The sequence below is a fragment of the Zootermopsis nevadensis genome, unplaced genomic scaffold, assembly GCF_977971745.1.
Source record: "Zootermopsis nevadensis isolate Lab colony 2312 unplaced genomic scaffold, Znev_1.0 Znev_ptg000001l, whole genome shotgun sequence".
Taxonomy (NCBI): Eukaryota; Metazoa; Arthropoda; class Insecta; order Blattodea; family Termopsidae; genus Zootermopsis; species Zootermopsis nevadensis.
The window spans coordinates 13,439,422-13,458,281 of record NW_028259133.1 but is presented as its reverse complement, the minus strand read 5'-3'; the positions used below and the strand labels follow the sequence as shown (position 1 = coordinate 13,458,281).

General features: G+C 34.3%; 1 protein-coding gene and 1 long non-coding RNA gene across 4 annotated transcripts in view; one reads left to right on the top strand and one right to left on the bottom strand.

The window, feature by feature from the left end:
- The window catches only part of Fas1 (fasciclin 1 Fas1 domain-containing), a 125,286-nt gene extending 107,911 nt beyond the window's left edge, over window positions 1-17,375 (top strand). For 2 of the 3 annotated variants that reach the window (XM_087343080.1, XM_022063371.2), the window contains 5 exons: window positions 5,373-5,612; window positions 6,971-7,191; window positions 8,755-8,917; window positions 9,466-9,607; window positions 11,358-17,375. In XM_087343080.1, coding sequence (XP_087199206.1) covers window positions 5,373-5,612; window positions 6,971-7,191; window positions 8,755-8,917; window positions 9,466-9,607; window positions 11,358-11,569 — 978 coding nt within the window. In that variant the 3' untranslated portion in view covers window positions 11,570-17,375. The remainder of the gene's footprint in view (window positions 1-5,372; window positions 5,613-6,970; window positions 7,192-8,754; window positions 8,918-9,465; window positions 9,608-11,357) is intronic. The other variant, XM_087343076.1, reaches the window with a different exon arrangement.
- Window positions 1-18,860, bottom strand: part of LOC110829526 (uncharacterized) — a 73,787-nt gene that overhangs the window by 2,340 nt on the left and 52,587 nt on the right. The gene's annotated exons all lie outside the window — the stretch shown is intronic.

Below are 18,860 nucleotides of genomic sequence, written 5' to 3'. Positions count from 1 at the left end.
ATTTTTTAGTATGTGGTAATTGCTGGGACAGATTAATATGTTGGATTCAGTTGTGTGCCTTGCATATATTGAATTTTTTGTGTTCTTATAATTGAATTGTTTAGTCAGGGATTAACCAAGTCAGAAGTGTCACACATGAATTGTAAATAACTGATCTTGTCGTATTGGGCCTTGAGTTTTAGTTGCTTTATGCAATTACATGACCTGAGATAATATCTTGAGAACAGAAGTAAGAGAGTTTATCTTCAAGTAACTATGATATAGGTTATTTGTAGTTTTAAAAATTAATTATTTCTGCGTATCTTAGATATGGAAAATTACATAAGAAAGCACTACAAACATAGGTGCACAACATATATATGAAAATGCAAACAATTAGAGGATGGAATAGTCCAGGGATCCAGTGACACATATAAATGTTGTGTGCGTGCACAGATAGAACTACATGAATTTATTTAAATGCTGACATTTTCAGCAACCAGAGTGACAGTAAAGACAAGCATTGACTGATGAAGGGTGCAGTATTTGATGTTCTTTGTGTGTACATGGGTGTGGGATTTGGTCCATATGGTACTATGTGTTATACTCTCCTTGTGTAACTGTCAATAAGATTCTTCACTGCTGAAGGATTTGATTTGATAAGAGCATAAATCAACTTTTGTGACTGCATCATAAATTGAATGTTCTTGACAGGAGGAACTTTACTTATGAAAAGTATTTTAATTGAAATTCCTACAAAAAAAAATCAACTGTAGGAGAACCCATTAGGTTATTTGTAGCTTGAATGATTATGTTTACAGATTTGCTTTTCAAAGTATATTAAGTATAATGGCTGGGCTCAGTAAAGAAACTGTTGGTGGACTTCCTGTATCCTGAGTATATTGTAAATATGTATCATATACATCTGGGTTGTATAGTCATCTAGCTGTAATGGGGCTAGAGAAATTAATCAGAGAACTTCTGGTGCTTAGAAGGGCTAGACTACCTAAAATGAGGTGCATGATGTTCTGATATTGAGATATAGTTGCCTAACACAAACTTGATAATATTTCCGTATTCAAGGCATGACTTTAGACAGTAAGGATTCAATAAAAAAAGTTTTGCTTTGCGTAATTCTAAATACAAAGAACAGAAGTGAACTTAAGACATGCCTTGGTGTGATATAACTAACTTATGGATTGTACATATTTTTTAGAGGGATGTGTGAGTGAATGGAAGGTCAGGTTGAATGTGTATTTTGTTAGTTGAATTCTGTACAAATTAGTGACTGTTTTCTACAAACTGTAGGGAAAGGGCAGCAAGTTGAAAGGGATTTCTGGACTCACATATTTTTTTCTTTTTTGTAATGTTTATTATTATTATCATCATCAAAAATTTGCATGCTTTTAACATTATGTAATGTTTTAAGTAATCGGGCAAAAGAATAATTTGCATGGATGTGTGAGTGTGTGAATTATACATTTTGCTTTTTTGCATGCCTTTGTATAGCTTACATTTATTTTCATTGTTGTTATAAATACTTTTGTTTAATAGTAGTTGATGCACCACAGTGTTCTGTACAGACATTTTATTAATGATATTATTGTACATGTGTAAAATGCAATGTTGTGGTTCTCTGAATCCCTGTGTTATTTCCTTCAGCCTCTGTCACTCTTTGTTTTTCTTTACCCACCTGCACCATGCCTAGAATCACCTACCATATTGATTTGATTCATTCTCATAAGGAACTGGCTTTTCACAAGATATACAAAAGGAAAGCACATAATTATTCGTCACTCCATACTTGCACTCTTTTTCCATATATATTTTAGTTGGTTTTATTTCTAAACCTTCATACAAGTCCCTTATGAGGACTGAGGCCCAATATGGAAAAGAAAAATAAAATAGCCGACCAACACTGAATCCTTACCTGATTGCTAGTTTGTTCAGTAAAAAATATTTCCCTCAACCTTCCACTTATGAGGCAGTAGTAGAAGGCCAGGTGATAATTTTTACTCAGCAAGTAGCAGAACACAAAGCAAGGATTGTTGTTTAAACATTAATAGTTTGGATCCTCTAATTCTTGTTCTGAAGTCAGATATTTCATAGAATTGTTTTATTTAACTATGAACTTGCTTTTTCTTCTGAAAAGGAAGTGTTCAATGTTTTACATTGAATTCATATCATTTAGACAAACAGATTGACAGGCACTCACTCTGTGTGCTTTCTGTGTGTTGTACACCCCCCCCCCCCCGACTTTACAAATGACTTTCCTTTATTATGATAATTTTTTAAATAACTTTTTAGTGTTTCCTTCAGTTCAACTGCTCACATTGTATACTGCTGTTACATTTCCATAATGTATCATACTCATATAAAGTTGTTACTGTTTTGAGTGTTCCTACATGTGATTAATGTACGTTTTTTGCCTTCTTCATTGCTTTGCATGTGACGTTCGTTCATCTTAATGGGGGACTGCATGGCCTGAATAGAGTATTTTTGTAAGTACTCTGAGATATCTTTCCATTTGTCAAATTGGTAGACACTTGTCAGTTGCTGTAGGATGGCTGCCCAGTGTGTGGAATTTCTTCATTCTCACATCACCCATTGCACCAAAATCTAGGGAGTTGGCACAAAACAGCAGCTGTGGCTAAGCCATTCTACATCAGTTGATGTGTAGTAGAATTGTAGGGTCCAGAAGTCCCTCACCCACCTCACTTCACTTTACAGTACCTGAAATTGCACCCAAAAAGAGATAATACTTGGTGACTAAATAGTAATGCCAGCGTAATTTGCTTGGTGGAGTAATAACATTGAAACTGTTAGAATTGTTTGAAGTTGTGTGAATTAAATGTCTGTCCCCCTGTTAAGCTTCTGTCGAACCTGAATTTTATAGATCGTTCTTGATTAACTTTCATTTTCCTGCTTAATATTCTTTAGAAATACCTCCATATGATCTGATCTGACTTAAGTGAACTCAGCAGAAGCAGTTACTTGCTTCAGTATCATCTGCCTGTAGGTTATTGGTTTTCTACTTGTATTTGTACACTTGTGTATATATTGTGATTAAGGTAGGTAAATTGATATTACATCCTAATGCTAATTATGGAATGTATATAATGTATATAGAGGATTTTACTATATTATTGTCCTGATAACTGGTATGTAAACAGGAAATAAAACTTTTACAGCCAAGAATTGGTCTTAAATTGTTGCGAGAAAGTATAAGTGGAACAGTTGGCTATGGTACTGGAGCTTTAAACTGAGGCCACTATATGTATGTTACCATGACTTGCATTGTGTGTAAAGCTTCATGTGACATACTGGTGGTGATTTCTCAGCTCTTTTGGGTGCATTGGGTATTGTAGTGATAAATATTTCAGAGCTTCTAGGGAGCTTTAACAAATCTCTGTACTTGCTGGCATTTTAATTAATTTATTACTTCTTTTGTTTATATTTTATTTTCATATGTGTATCAGTTTTAAAGTTTGAAAGTTTTGTGAAATGTGTGTACATATACATATTTTTGTGCATATTACATTTACTGAATTCTGGATGTATTTCTATTACTTTATACAAATTCCTAAAGCATAAATAATAAATAGAATCTTGTAATTGTGGAAGGTCTCTAGATATTTGGCCCAAGAGTGTAGATGGATTTCTGGGCCCATCATCTGTAGATTATATGTTTCTAGTACAGTACTCGACTGTAATCTTGAGACTTGCAAGGAATGCAGGAAGTCCGAAGCGTTAAAGGCAGACGCTATCTTTCCTCCTTCCTCCTTCACCCCACTTCCTCACCCCGCAAGTCTCAAGATTACAGTTGCGGACTATATGTTAGAATTGTGTTGTGATAAGTACTCAACATAAATTTCTGAATATGTTGTATTTATGTAATATACATATTGGTTTAGATATATTAAGTGCAATCAAGAAGACAAAGCAAAGCGATCAGTGTATATCATTGTCAAATACTTAGCTAATATGTGTACACCTGTTACAAACCTGTAAACATATAAATACATATTCATACAGGAATGTAGGTCCAATTCCTATTGCAACAAAAATTTTCATAAAATGAAATTTAGTTTTTGCATGAGTATAGCAAATAAATCAGTATGCTTATTCATTAAAACAAGGAATTTTCATCTTAAAGTATTGCGTGTTGGCCAATATTTAAAGTGAATTACTCACCATATTTTATAATCAAATAATTCATATTTGATTTTTGTGGCATACATAGTGTTATTGGTGAATGGTGGTTCTCAGTGAATGTTTGAATATTATCTGAAGTTCAGCTTGTGCTCAATAGTAAAACTCGGAATCACTGCCTTGTATGCAGACTTTCATAAATTTTACAAGAGTTCTTTAATTAGCCTCACGTGATTTGCTATCTTGGCCATTAATCAGTGCCAGTGGAAGTGCCCCCTGGCATGATTACTTTTTACTGTAGCCATAAAAGAGATTCGCATCCAAATTAAATAAGAATTGGCTTGCAAATAAAAAAGTAATTCCTAAGTGTTATTTTTCTAATAGAATAGGTATTTTGTTATTAGGCGTGTAGTAAAAATACGTTTTTTATTTATTTGTATTTTTAGAAAAAATGGTTACATAATTCTGCACTGCATTGTAGCAGTGTAAAAAGTTAACCCACCCAAGAATAGCTTGATTTTGGAGTACGTGGCCTGAAAAAAAGGCATGATCAAATCATCATGATTATGATGATCATGATCAAATCATCATGATTATGATGAGCATCCTCCAACTGAAACAGACAAGTAATGTTTAAGATTTGAAGCCTTCACAGCATCTGAACACAGTGGTTAACATGGTGTTTCCTTTGCTCAGGTTTCCAAGTTGTTTTCCATTTATTTTTAACATGTTTTAATTCTTAAACTTATCCCAAACAAGCACTGAATTGTCACTTCTGTACTGCAGAAATGCAAAGATGAAAATTTGATGTTTAATTATATTTTGTATCTTTGTGGCTTGTTGAGACAAGGCCTTATAAATTTCTTTTATATAAGATGAGGTAATTTATATCTGTCATTACCTGAGAGATTGCACACATTTAAGTGAATCTAACATTACATTGACAAAGGTATACTTCAAATACAATGTACATCAGATTCTTTTTGTCATGTTAATTAGTACTTGGAATAATCACTGTAATGAAATATGGTTAAGTAAGACTTGATAATTTGTTTTCAAATTAGTAGTAATCATATTATACATTTAAATATAAGAGGAAATAAATGTCTGGTGAGTCATGTTTCATTACAGATAATATTATCCCATCTTAATAAAGAAGAACTCATTTGAATTTAACTCTCATCGATAGTTTGTAAGCACAATGGTGGCAAATGTTGACCATGTTTCCTTGTGCTGTGCAGGACCAGGAGGATGGACCATTACATGAGTTCTATAATAAGATTCAAGATGAAGGTGGAGAATTTATGCAGCAGATCACTAAGCTGAGAGACCTCACATTGTTTGCACCATCAAACTTGGCATGGACTACTGCCAACATCGTCAATGTTCATAATCGCGATAAACTACGCGAGATATTAAACCTTCACCTTGTCTATGAGCGTCTGACTGTAGAGAAAATTCGGGATGAAAATGTGAACCAGGTATGTTTGGAGTATATGACTTTCTTAGTGCATCCATTTGGTTATAATATTTTCTGTGAAGTTTTCTTATACTTCTGCTGCTACACAGACAGACAGACTGACTGACCTACCTACCTACCTATTCTCTGATTTTAACAAGTGTTTGATTTTTTTGTATTTGCATAAGTAATTGTTTCTGAAGTTGGGGATAGGATCTCTGTGTTTGATCCCTGATTTGGGTGGTGATTTTTTCCACCCCTCTTAGTGGATATGTATTTCTTAATTTTATGCTCCCTATTGCGGTATAGGGCGGTTTTAATGGCAAACATTCATCCCTTTGACATAACAAACAGCCAGTACTTCCTTGGGGGGGGGGGGGTGTTAAACTGACAGACATACAGTTACAAACACATACATCCAGGTAGTACGTTTTGTCCTCACTTCCAAACTCATCAAATGGCATTTTTTCTTATCCCATGCCACCAGTGCCAAACATGCCCATTGATGACATTTTACTGTTTATATATACATATATCTCCTAGAGATGTCTCTCAGATGCTGTCAGACTTTCACAGATGATGATGGAAAGCTCTGATATATCAACTTTTGCATTTATAACTGATATTCTCTGAAAGAACTCAATATACCTTTGTGAACATATGGTTGCCTTGTGTATGTGGAAAAGTAAAACATTTATGTGAAAGTGAATAGGTATACAAGATATGGCACCCTAAACTTCTACCAACCCAGAAAACAACTATTTTCAGGCTTACCATTGTGAAAACCTCAAATCCTACCCAGTTTCTAAGATATTTAGGTTTATTCTGCTCATGTTCAACACATCCCCACACAAAAAAATGGCTGACACAAGGCATTTAAATCACCACTGGGTAGCATGGCAATGAATGTGTTAAGGTTGTTTTCCTCCTAGAAATTTATCTAAAAAAGAAGATATATGCCACTGGTAAACTTTTCATTTTAAAGCATTATGCAATAGGCTAATTGCCTTTCCCTTTTAAATTACGCTGAAATTTATGCTGTCAGTGTTTGTGCTCTAAAGTTTATATCAGTTTTTGTATTAATCCACGAAGTCTTCTTTTAATGTTAAAAAGCGAGAGGATAGAAAGCTCTGTCAGTTTGCCACAATGGTCTAGTGGTTGGCCCACAAGTTCAGTATTCAAAAGGTTCTGTGTTTAATTCTGACTATTGTCATCAGTCTGAAAAATGGAAACATGGGGATAGAACCAACTTCTGAAACAATTCATGCAAATTAAATATACCTCAGACAATGGACAATATGCATCATTTTGATGTTATAAAATATTGCATGCTGTGTGTTGTGTTTGGTCCTTTGAGCCGAGTGGCGTCGCTGACTCCAGCTATTCCAGGTACAAACGGCCGCTGAACGCAGGAAGCTGTACTTCAATGTGATTAAGCATGGCCACAATGTAACCCTGACTGTCGAAGGTGGTGGAGTCAATGCTACTGTGATAGAGCCGAACATTGCAGCTACCAATGGATTTGTCCACATAATAGACCGTGTTTTAGGACTTCCATACACCAGTGTAAAGGAGAAGCTTCAGTCTGACCCCATGCTAAAGTAAGTAATCTTTGAGAACTGCCTTATTTACTGTGTGTCACAATAATTCTGGACCATTGTATGTTTCCAGAGCTGCAATGAAATAAATGGGTATGTTTCTTATAGTTTGTAGCACAAAGGTGAAAAGAGTTGAGAAAGAATCAAAGTAAACAAATGAAGACACACAATGTAAGTATGTGTCTTGTATTGCATAATTATCTTCTTAATATAGTAACTATGTAATAGAATACAACCACAATCAGAAATCTTAATTTCTTACAAATTAAATTTTTTGTGATCTTTGTAAACATCAACACCAGTCAGTCTCTATTTCATACCTAACATCCATACTAGTATATTACCTTTTTTCTTGTACTCATACAAGGCTGATTCAAATGAAAAATTTCAAAAGCAAAATGAAGGAAAATAGTTTTTTAGAAATCACCTGTAAGCATTTGACATGGTCTTTGTTACACTGTACGTTCCCTAAAGTGCTGAAACATGAAGCCATTTGTGTGCTATCTTCTTTATCACTTTGTCTGATGAGGAGGGATATCCTTCATGTGCTTTGTTCAGTGATTGCAAAAGTTGACAATCACTCAGTATTAACATAATTTGTACATTGTTTACATATAATTTTGTGGTTGGTATGTGTTGTCTTTATGCCCATAAGTAACATGTGATGACTGGAGAGATGAAATCAAAATAGGTGACTTTTAAGAATTAAAGTGAAATTAACAATTTGTAGTAAGTGGAAGTAAAAATTAAATTATGTTAAGCTGGAAATATGGTATAAGAGAACTGTATACAGAATTTTGACATATCTTTTGTGCATCATAAACTTTAAGGTTCAAACACTTCTTCTAGCACTGACTGAGGTATATATTTGGTTTATGAATAAATATATTTTCTTGCACTGATGAATTTTATTGACAAGTCTATCACAACCTCTTGAGTGTCAACATTGGAAATTTCTAATACATTAGACTCCTGCTTATCCAGTTTGAAAAAAATTGGGAGGAAAGGCAGTTAATTTAAAAGTGAGATTTGAGCTTTTTATGGTGGTGAATATGTCAGTGTTGGTATTCTGAATTGCCGCATGGATCTGTATTAAAAATGCGCTTGGAAGCAAAATGTAAATGTAAACATTTTCAGATCTGAAGATGACTATTATGGTGAAAAGCTTAATTTTGAAATGTACAAAAATATATGAGAAAATAGAATATTACACCAATTAAATAAAAGAAAAAAGCTGGGCTGAACTTTTGATTATTATAATTACTGTAACTGAGGAAGCCCTTTATTGGTTAAAGGAGAGTGCAGTACTTCTTTTGTCAGTTTGTATTTAAATTCCTTATCAATATTAGAATAGATCAGCAAATTTTAAGCCCCAAAGGAAACATTTGTCCTTGTAAGAAAAGTATATGCCTTTCAGAGACCAAGAAGGAAATGGGTATAACTGTGTAGTTATAACTTGGATCTTCTGATGAGACCTTCAGGGGTTTCTGAAAAGAACTGCTGCATATATATATATATATATTGATAACAGCTAATAAAACGTGTACATTGTTTCATTTATTACAGCAACACTTACCATCTTGGCCAGCAGGGCAACTTCAATGAAGAGCTTGGTGACAGCACCAAGAGGTTTACATATTTTGTACCTCGAGATTACGCCTGGCACAAAGCTGAGATACATTTTCCTTCAGCACACAAGAAGCTTTTCATGAAGGATTATGGCTACCATGTATGTTGAATGTTCAAATAGATTTTTACTGCTCTACTAAGTTCCTATACAAGGAAATTATTTACTAATAAATAGAGGTAAAAATGTACAACAATATAGGTTCATATTTCAATTTTAAAATTAACACGTGGTCTTGAAGACACTGAAAGTTTACTTTTTATTTTATGGATAGTGTTAAATCAAAATGTATTAATTGCTGGAGGAGCAAGAAGGCACATATTTCATGCTTCTGTTGACAATTTATTTTGGCTAATTTTTTAACTTTTCAAAGTGAAGAAAAAATGAAATCAGGGGTCAGTTGTCATTTGTGTCCATTATCATGAAGACATATTTGCAGTAAGACCTCTCTATGACCACTCTCTAAATACAAAATCCTGACTAGCAGTGAAATTTCTATAACATTGATCCACACATATGTACACATTGGAAGCCTGCATCCACTCGGAATTTAGAGCATGTTTCTCCCTTGCAATTCATCTTACTTTATTTAATAGAAATTCACAGATGTGGAGGTGTCCCAGTGGATATAATCTCATACTGTTTCTCAGGTTCGGCAGATACTCGAGAGACATCTGGTGGTGTCAGATCAACCATATACTATGGCTGACCTAAAGCGTCTTGCTAACGACACGGTTACCCTTCCAACTGTACGTGACCACCTTAAACTCAGGATCAAAGAGTCTGATAAAAGTAAGTTGAACATTAGTAAAACTGTTTTTAATATAAAATTATATGTAAATTTCTATTAATATATAACTATCAATTATTGTTACACATATCTATTTATCATGAGGTGCATTTTACGTCAGTGAAGAAGAGTAAAATTATTTCCTTTGCTCCGAGTATTCACTAATCCATCCATACCTAGTTACTATCTATTTTATTACAGGTTATTCAAAGACTAGTTCTTTAAAAGATAATAACCATAAACTGTGAGGTTTCTTGTCAGTGTTGTTCTGGGTTTTACACTGTGTGGACTTTATGTAGGCAGATTCCAGCATTTCAGAGAAATGTACCTACCTGTGAGACCACATGATTTCACAATCCAGAAGAACTGTTGCTGTGAGAACCTCAAATCTCACATGTGAGGTTTCTGGTTTATAACAACTGTCATGAAGATTGACCTCAAAGCAAACACTGGTGGTACAGTTAATTTTCCTTCTTAAACTTTAGGATTTTTTTTTATAAGTTATACCATAAGAACCTTATTTTAATAATATTCAGTCAGTACTGTACATTGCTATGGAGTCGGTGACTAAAGTTTAGTCTCCTGATGAGATTCTGTTCTTTCTACCACATTCACACTTTCTCTGTGGTCCATCCAACCTCCTGTCATGTGGGTTAAGAGGGGGATTCTCTGAGGCAGCCACTCACTTCCACCGAATTTCGGTGTCTGAAAATTGATTGACTGAACCCCTTTACAGTTAGGTTCTTTGCTAAATAGGAAGAAGCATCTTATAGGCTATATCAGCTAAAGCAGTCAGTTCAGCTGCTAAATTACACTCTTCCAGTTTCTGCAATTTTGGTAACCACCCGAACATCAAGTTCAGAAATGAAATGAAATGAAATGAAATATAATATGTGACACTACATTGATTGTACTGCTGGTGATTGCACATTTGTGCTATGTATGAGAGAGCATATTATAGTTCGTGTTTGTTTTGGTGGGTAACGGTGTTCCACTGCACCATAAACATTGCGATGGTGCATAATGTTTTGTTTCGTTTGTTTCTAGGGTTGTTGTTCAAAAACTAAACAGATATAGTGTGGAATAAAATTAGTGAAATATATGTTATACAGAAAACAAAGTGATGTGGATTGTAGAAGTTAAAACACAAGAGAGTTAAGTGGGGGAAGAGATTGTTCCACTTCGAATATTTTAATTTTTAGCATTTATTACTAGTACTATTTTACACAGGTGTACATAGGTACTTTAACTTGGACTTCTGTGATCTAAAATTTTTTTTGCATAAATGAAATGTAATGTCTTGATATACAGTGAAATAACACTTTCTTGTTGTTAAAACCCAGAATTATAATCAATTGGTTAGCAATTCTGCTTTGTATTCTAGAATTCCCAGGTTTGAACCTATTCCCAAAGGTTGGCTGTCTCAATTGAAAGTTTACATGGTATTTCTCAGTCCCTCCAGGCAAATAAAAGCATAGTGCCTGAGCAGCTTCCTTTCATATATCTTTCCATTAATTATTGACATAAGTCATTCTAGCATTTGTTGTGCATAACTTATGCAGTTGAATAACAGTGCCAGTCACCTATAATAGTACACAACTAATCAGAACTCCAGTAAATCAAACAAATTCAGTGATAAGAGAATTTCACTTATACAAGAAATTCCAGTAATTAGTGGTCACTGAAGTGGTGCTTAACCTTATGACTATGCAATATTGAAATCCCACTGATATATGCATATTGGTATTACAGGTTATTATGTGGAGTGGCAAGGTGAGTGGATCCATGTGTTCCGGCCAGATGTAGAATGCACCAATGGTATTATTCATGTCATCGATTCAGTATTTCTGAAAGAAAGTGATGTACGGGTGACAAGAAGTCCATCAGTTCCCCTGATGGCCACACATGTGACCATCATCCTGTCTGTGGCCATGCTTTTCTCTGTCAAGTGGCTACTCCTCTAGTGGCCACATTCTAGATGAATTGGTTTAAGTGTAAGCTTGTTTAGTAAAATATCTCCTAGGCCTGGTAGAGAGAGATTGTATGCAAGGACATGGTATGAATAATGAGCACTAGTCAGGGTTATGGTCCAGCTAGAGGTCAAGGTATGAAACTGACTTCACCCTATAAAATGTTATAAGAAAGTAATGTTATGTGTTTTAAGCAATTAATATATTTCTAAGAAGTTTAAAATATATGATTAACTGGTACTTGTATTCTAACAGTTGTTTTCTCTCTGAAAAATATTCTAAGCAAAAGAAGAGTTAGAAATTGAGAGATTTTATACTTGAAAACCATAAGACAGAAAATAGCAGGAAATTGTTGATTGTAACAAGTGTTTTCATATAAGGAAGCTTTTTCTTTTGGACCCATGTGAAACAAAAAGTGAAAATTTAATGAAACTATATATGAACTCTTTCAACTTATGGATGGTTTGTTAGTACCAGAACTTTTTCAGCTGAATGGATTTCAATCTGATCAGCATCTTTTGTGTTTTCTTGTTATTATTTACGAACAAAGAAAGTTTGACAGATTCTGTTTTTTAAACTCAAAAATAAATTCATGTTACCCATTCACTTTAGCTGGACATTGTTACCCTAATAAGTTAACAGAATTTTGCCCTGGCTCAAAGAATCGTGTTTTGAAATTGCCTGTGTGTATGGTTTGTAAGCCTTTCAGTCAGGTTTTTTTTTGCATAAATAGTCATGGTAGTGCATCAATCATAACTTCTCTAACTACTATTCTGATATCTGAACTAACAGCAGAAAAAAATATTTTGTTGTCAATGATTGAAATTGGTGTCATGTTCCATTATTTCATGGCATATTCTCAGAATAACAGGGTAGCAATTTATATTTGTTCTTGCAGAAAAAATATTTAAATAAGTGTATCTATTTACCAGGCTGAGGTTTAAAATTATCTTTTCCCAGTCTCATGAGAAGTTTATTATTGCTGTGTGTGAGTTGGCACCACTAGTCAGCACTACAACTACTGCAGCAATGGTATGTCTCTCATCTTAAAATTTCTATAAAACAATGAAAAGGGGAAAAAACATATTCATTTACCTGAATGAAAGTGTAACAGGTACAGAGAAATAAGTGACAATATTCGAGTGGTCGTTAAAATCTAGAACTGCCGAGACGCGGCTAACTCTAATCACAAAACTTCTGTGTGTCGTAATATTGTGTAATATTTAAATCATAGTCGAAATTCCTGTGTTAATATTGTTTTATATCATAAATTTAAGTGATAATATATAAGCTTGGTACAACTGCCACATTGCATAATGGTATCAGTATGTGATTGGTATCAGATGAATACAAATACTTCAGTTGTATCTGTGTGGGGAAGCTAATTCATTTTCATTTTCATTTTTGAAATAGCTTTCCATGAAATATAAGAGCATTAATGTTAAAAGATAAGTCACAAAAGAAAAAGGGAATTTCAGTCGTGTTTGCACCCATCAGAGATGTTTCAGAATAGGAAATGTTGCAGTGTGGTGGGTTTATAGTTTATACTGGCTGAAACAGCCCAGAGTTTAATTGTAAGGATAAACAGATTAGATATTCTGATTGGTCTGTTGATTTAAACATTCAATGTGTGTGGAATGTTTCAGAGCTTTTAAGCTGTTAAAGTTGCTGTAGGGTTTTGCACAACTTTGAAATGATCACACAAAAAACAAGACATTACAAAGTGTTGGAATATTTTGCTGGTACGCGATGGAGTTGTAATATTCAAATGTAAACCTTTGAGACTTCACTTAAATTCTCTTGTCTTTTGAAAAGAGGATTTTATACATAACAGGTCAGGGAGAAGTTACCACTGTTAGTATAATCAGAGAGACAGTAAATGTATCTCTCTTTACTTACATAAATTTAAGATAAATTTTTTTATAAGAGTGGTAACAGACTTTCCATTATAGTACTGCATAATTGTTAAAGGTATATAGGTAATAGGGCTACACAGAGACATAGCAAAGAGAACAGCCGATGTAGTTTTATGAATATCCATGAACTACAAAACAAGAAACTGAAATGACGTTACCAAGTCAGGGTAGGATAAAGCTTCAGCTCTAGCATGTTCACTGTATTCGTAACTAAAATTTATTCTAGAGAGATTCTTCTTCTAAACTTGCAGAATCTAATGTTTTACTTTCTTAAGCTACATATCTGCATCATCCTTGTTGACAGCAAGTTCTTTTTGTATCCTTTCAGCTGCAGCAGCCAGTGTCTCTAAGGCTGCATGTTTTTAAATATTATATGGTATATTATATATAAGCTAAGTACAGGTTACATAAATATATATATTATATGAAGCTAGTTTTAAAAGTGAATAGCCTTGCCAGATATTTATTTTAATGATAAAGAAATGAGATTGCCACTAAATATCTATACCTAAGTTTTCATGACTACCACTTGTAAATGGTGTCTACCTTATGTCCATGCATTGTTCTGCTGTTAAAATTTGAAGCATTTCAGTGTTTAGACCAAGTTCATGAAACTCTGATTTCAGTAGAAGTTTCAGCTGTGTTTTGTATCTGTCCCATGACTGTTCCAGGGTTGGGTATAAGTTACAAAATGGGCCTTTCCCCATCAGATCCTATATATCTTTGTCACTTCCATAACATTATTTTGATTCTAAAACTTAATAGGTGATTTTATTAATGGTTTCTTGACTAGTTTTTCCTAGTGCATAGTTTGATAACTCATCTTCTCACTTTTCTTAACATACATCAAGATCTGAAAACTGCTACTTATACTAAATGTTTCTATCCTACAGACGGGAGTGTCTGTTATAAGCATGATAAGTAATTTAAATTTAACTCTTAAAAGAAACATGCAAGTCTGAGAAGCAATGTTTGTAAATGAAAGGAGAAAAAAAGACAGGGATGTCTTGTTACTGTAAAGTAAGTAAAATGGACAGACATCAGAATGCAGCCTCTTTAACAACTTTAACCTTATGACCTCATAAACCTGAGAATGTGTCACAATTAGAGATCAATGCTTTCTCTGGCAGAGAAACAACTGTGGTGAATTTTCATATAAATATTGACATATGTGAATTAGGTGGTGATGCACCACTTTATTATTTCTTTAAATAAAACAATTAGGTGTGCTTTTACAACATTCCATGTGTTTTTGGCTTTAAAATTAAAAAAAATACGAATTAATTTTATTCATCCTTTTTATGTATGGTGTAAATTTTATACTTTCAATGTAGTAAAGACGTTTTAATCATTCATATGTTGTGGTCATGGTTTCAGGGATAATACCTGTAAAAGTAGCTTCTTTATAAATATTATGTGTATGTAGATGTGTGTATGTGAATCAGCAGACAGTGTACATTACCATAATTATTGTATTATTTTGTATGTTTCATCGTGTGATTGGCTATTGTCAATGTTCTGTATACATTTTAGTGTTTTGTTTTTTATAATATTAGTAGTACCATGATGAAATGCTTCAGATTTTGATATTGAGGCCAGGAGTTTCTCCTCAGGGTCTCCCCATCCATTGCAAAGTAATATGTGTCACATTAATTGTAGTACTCATGGCAGAGAATGATTGAAATTTCACAATAATTTTAAACAAATACTATTCTAATAATGGAGCGTGAACTTAATTGAATGCAGCAGGGGATGTTATTCAATAGATGTTAGCTTCTGCCTTTTATGAGCTAAACCTGATGAAACCCAAATTGAACACACTGCCGAAACTCAAGGAGGCATGAACGTGCGTGAGGTCCATCCTGAAGGATGGCGCTCAGATGTGATAAGTGCAATGCAGATTAAGTGTCTTTTTAAATGTAAATTAATTAGGTTGCTTGCACCTCTACCAAGAGCTTGCTTGTGGTATCTACATTTGTTATTTGTGGGGCCATCGTGGGATATAGGTGCATGGAACACTCATGTCATTGCATCTGAGCATGGTCCAGCTCTCACAGTGGGAGATGGGTGTCTGCATCAATAGATGCAAAACTTTATTTGTATGATTTGAGGTTTTCACAGCGGTGAGTATGAAGATTTTTGTCTTATGGGTTGTTGCGCCGTGTAGTATGGTAGATGTTTAACAACGTTTCAGAGGTCATACTGCCTCCGTCATCAGGGTGATTCATCACCCTGATGACGGAGGCAGCAAGGACCTCTGACACGTTGGTAAACATCTACCATACTACACGGCGTAACAACCCAGAAGTCAGAAATCTTCAAAACTTTGTTTCATATTACATACAACTGAAATCATTATTACAGTGCTTTGAAGTCTGGTTTTATTATCTGGGATACATTGTAATTAGTGAAAATATAATTTATTTTTTCTAAACAGTACCTATAAGTTGATACATTTTACAGATTGTGTGTTTTGATTGCCTTTGGTGAATTATCACTTGAGTTTTCATCTTTCTTAGTTGGACTTGCTCTAAAATTCAGTCTCATGTCTGAACTCGTACATTCTTTTGCAATTCAAAATGTTTTCTTTTGTTTAACTCGTGAAAACAACAGTGAAATGTTTTAGCTGTTGACTCTGAAAACTGCTGCACTGTACCTTCTCCATACATGTGGGGGTGATTTAGTACAAATTCACTAGCCTCCAAATATAGTCTCTACAGCAGTGAGTATGAAGACGACTGACTGTCTTTTGGGATAATGTGCCATGTCGTGTGGTAGAAACTGACATTCCAGAGGCACCTCGGAAACATCAGTCAGTTTCTACGAGAGTACAAAGTACCACATCCCATAAGACAGTCACTTTATAGACTATACTGTACATTCATTCGTTCATTCATTCATTCATTCATTCATTCATTCATTCATCATTCATTCATTCATTCATTCATTCATTCCACCGTACTCTTTTGTTCTTGTTTTTGAGATGGGGAAGTGTGTTGGTAGACAAGTTAGCTCCCATTCAATGTGCGTTGACAAGCTTCTTTGACTGGAATAAAATACAGGTGTGGATATTCGGAAGGCAGGTGTAAGGCCAAGAGATGAGTTTCTGCTGAGACTCGCAGTGATCAGAAGTATGTATGTATGTGCGTATGTGTACATATGTGTTCTCCATTTTAAGAGGTGGTGACAAGATTCCTGTTTATGATTTTCAAAATCTGAAGTATATTTTTAAATGTGCAGTATACTGTATAAAAATAAAGTTTATGTTGTTAAATTACAGACTAATAATCCGAAACTATTGTTCATTGAATAAATATGAATGAAACATACAAACCACATAAAACCATAATGCACTGTTGCATTCTTATTTTTTAAGTAATATAAATAAAAAGAATATTAATACTTTTATAATCACAATGTACATAACATTCTAGTTGATGGATCAGAAACTCCAATCTTATGACAACCTCTTAATTGAATGTAACATGGAAGTGGATCAGATTGTGTGCTTACTTAACAGATAGAGATGGAGAAAAATTTTGGGTGTTAGAATCAATAAAATAAAGTATTGTGACTGCCTATTCTAGCTGTAAAAAATTGCAAGTTTGTGTGTCTGCTTGTGATGTCACCTGCTTGCAGTTGGCTGGCTGTTCATGAGCTCCTGCCATCCATTATTATTACTGTTTACTACAACTATTACTATTACTATAATTACTTATCAGACATTTTGGGAAACCAGACATGTAAATGTTCAAAATGCACGCTCAGTCATTAAAAGTTTCCGCTCATATCTTTGTTTTCATGTCACAAGAACCCATGGTAGTTGTGTATAAAATAAATATTATGGACCAAAATAAAGTGACATGTTTCACAGTCTAAGTGAACTCTCATCTCTGTTTATCAGCGTTCTTTTTGTTTAATGTATAGGAGATACCAAATTACAAGTTATTAATAAAAAGAAAGACCATACTTTCCTGTTATTCTAGGTTTTATGTATGCTCTTGCATGATAATCATCTGTAACCTTTATCAGCTGTGTATTTCTGTATGGCAAAGGTTAAATGGCTAGACAGCGAAGTCAGAATCATGGGTTAACTGTGGCCTCCCACTGTATATCGAGACAAGATGGACTGGTTGTAATTTATCTAAGTTTTCTATGCAGTCTGTTTAATAACATCTTTATCTTTCACAAATCCTATGCAGTCAGGTTTGTTGATATATATTTATCCTTGTTTATAAGGTGACGATGTCACATTTTAATGAGGATAGTTCAATTTACTGTTAATGTACAAACAGTTTAATCAAGTGTATACTTCTGCTCCACACTAAATATTTGTCTACTGTTATGAAAAATCACAATTATTTCAACTGTTCATATAAGCAGATTGGTAAATACCAAAAGGATAGTCCGACACTTCAGAGGCCAATTTCAACATCCAAACCGACGGTAAGGCTTTTTTATCTTGGTGTGTTAGGGCCAATTTTTCCCCCCTGCACATATGTGAACAACAAACAACCGCCGCCGCGCTGCCTGAATATGAACCGGATTTTATTTCCACGAAACCCTGCTGCGAATCAATGGCAAGGCTATGTGCCTAAGGGAGATTTTTTTCCCCCCTGCACATAATGAACAACAACAACAACCACAACCGCCGAAGAATTTTTTTTACTGCTTGCAGGAAATTCCTCTCGCTCGCTGTACTATTTATTTTCTTATACTTAATCTAAATTTTTATTATTTATTTCTTAATCTCGACATTTTTGTTAGCAGCTTATATGGAAGAAGTTTTTCCTCGGTGCACGTAATCTTTTTTTTGCGCGGCAAACCGAACAACTTTTCTTTCCAAGTCCGGCGCAGTCTTTTCAACCGGACGGTCAACTTCTTATATAACTTTATATTATTTGATATTTATATAGACACGAACTTACATTTCTTTAAAAAATTTACCTAACGAGGATTCGAACCAGCGAACCTCACGATCCGAACGCAGGCACTCTACCACTACGCTATTAAGTCACTTGACATAGAATAATTAAAAACTTCATGATATCATACAATAGAATAACTGACAAACTTAAATTAATACTAAGCACTCATCTATATTAACTTTATAAAACTCTACCTGGCCGGGTTTCAAACCACCGACCCTTGCATCCACAGGCAAGCACGCTAATCACTGCGCCACGAAGGCTCTTGGCATATCGCAATTTAAAACTTCCTGATATCTTACAATGTAATAACTGACGAATTTAAATTAATACTAAACTCATCTATCTATATTAACAATAAAAAAGTCTACTTAGCTAGGTTTCGATCCACCGAACCTTGCATCCACAAGCAAGCACGCTAACCACTAAACCACAGAGGAC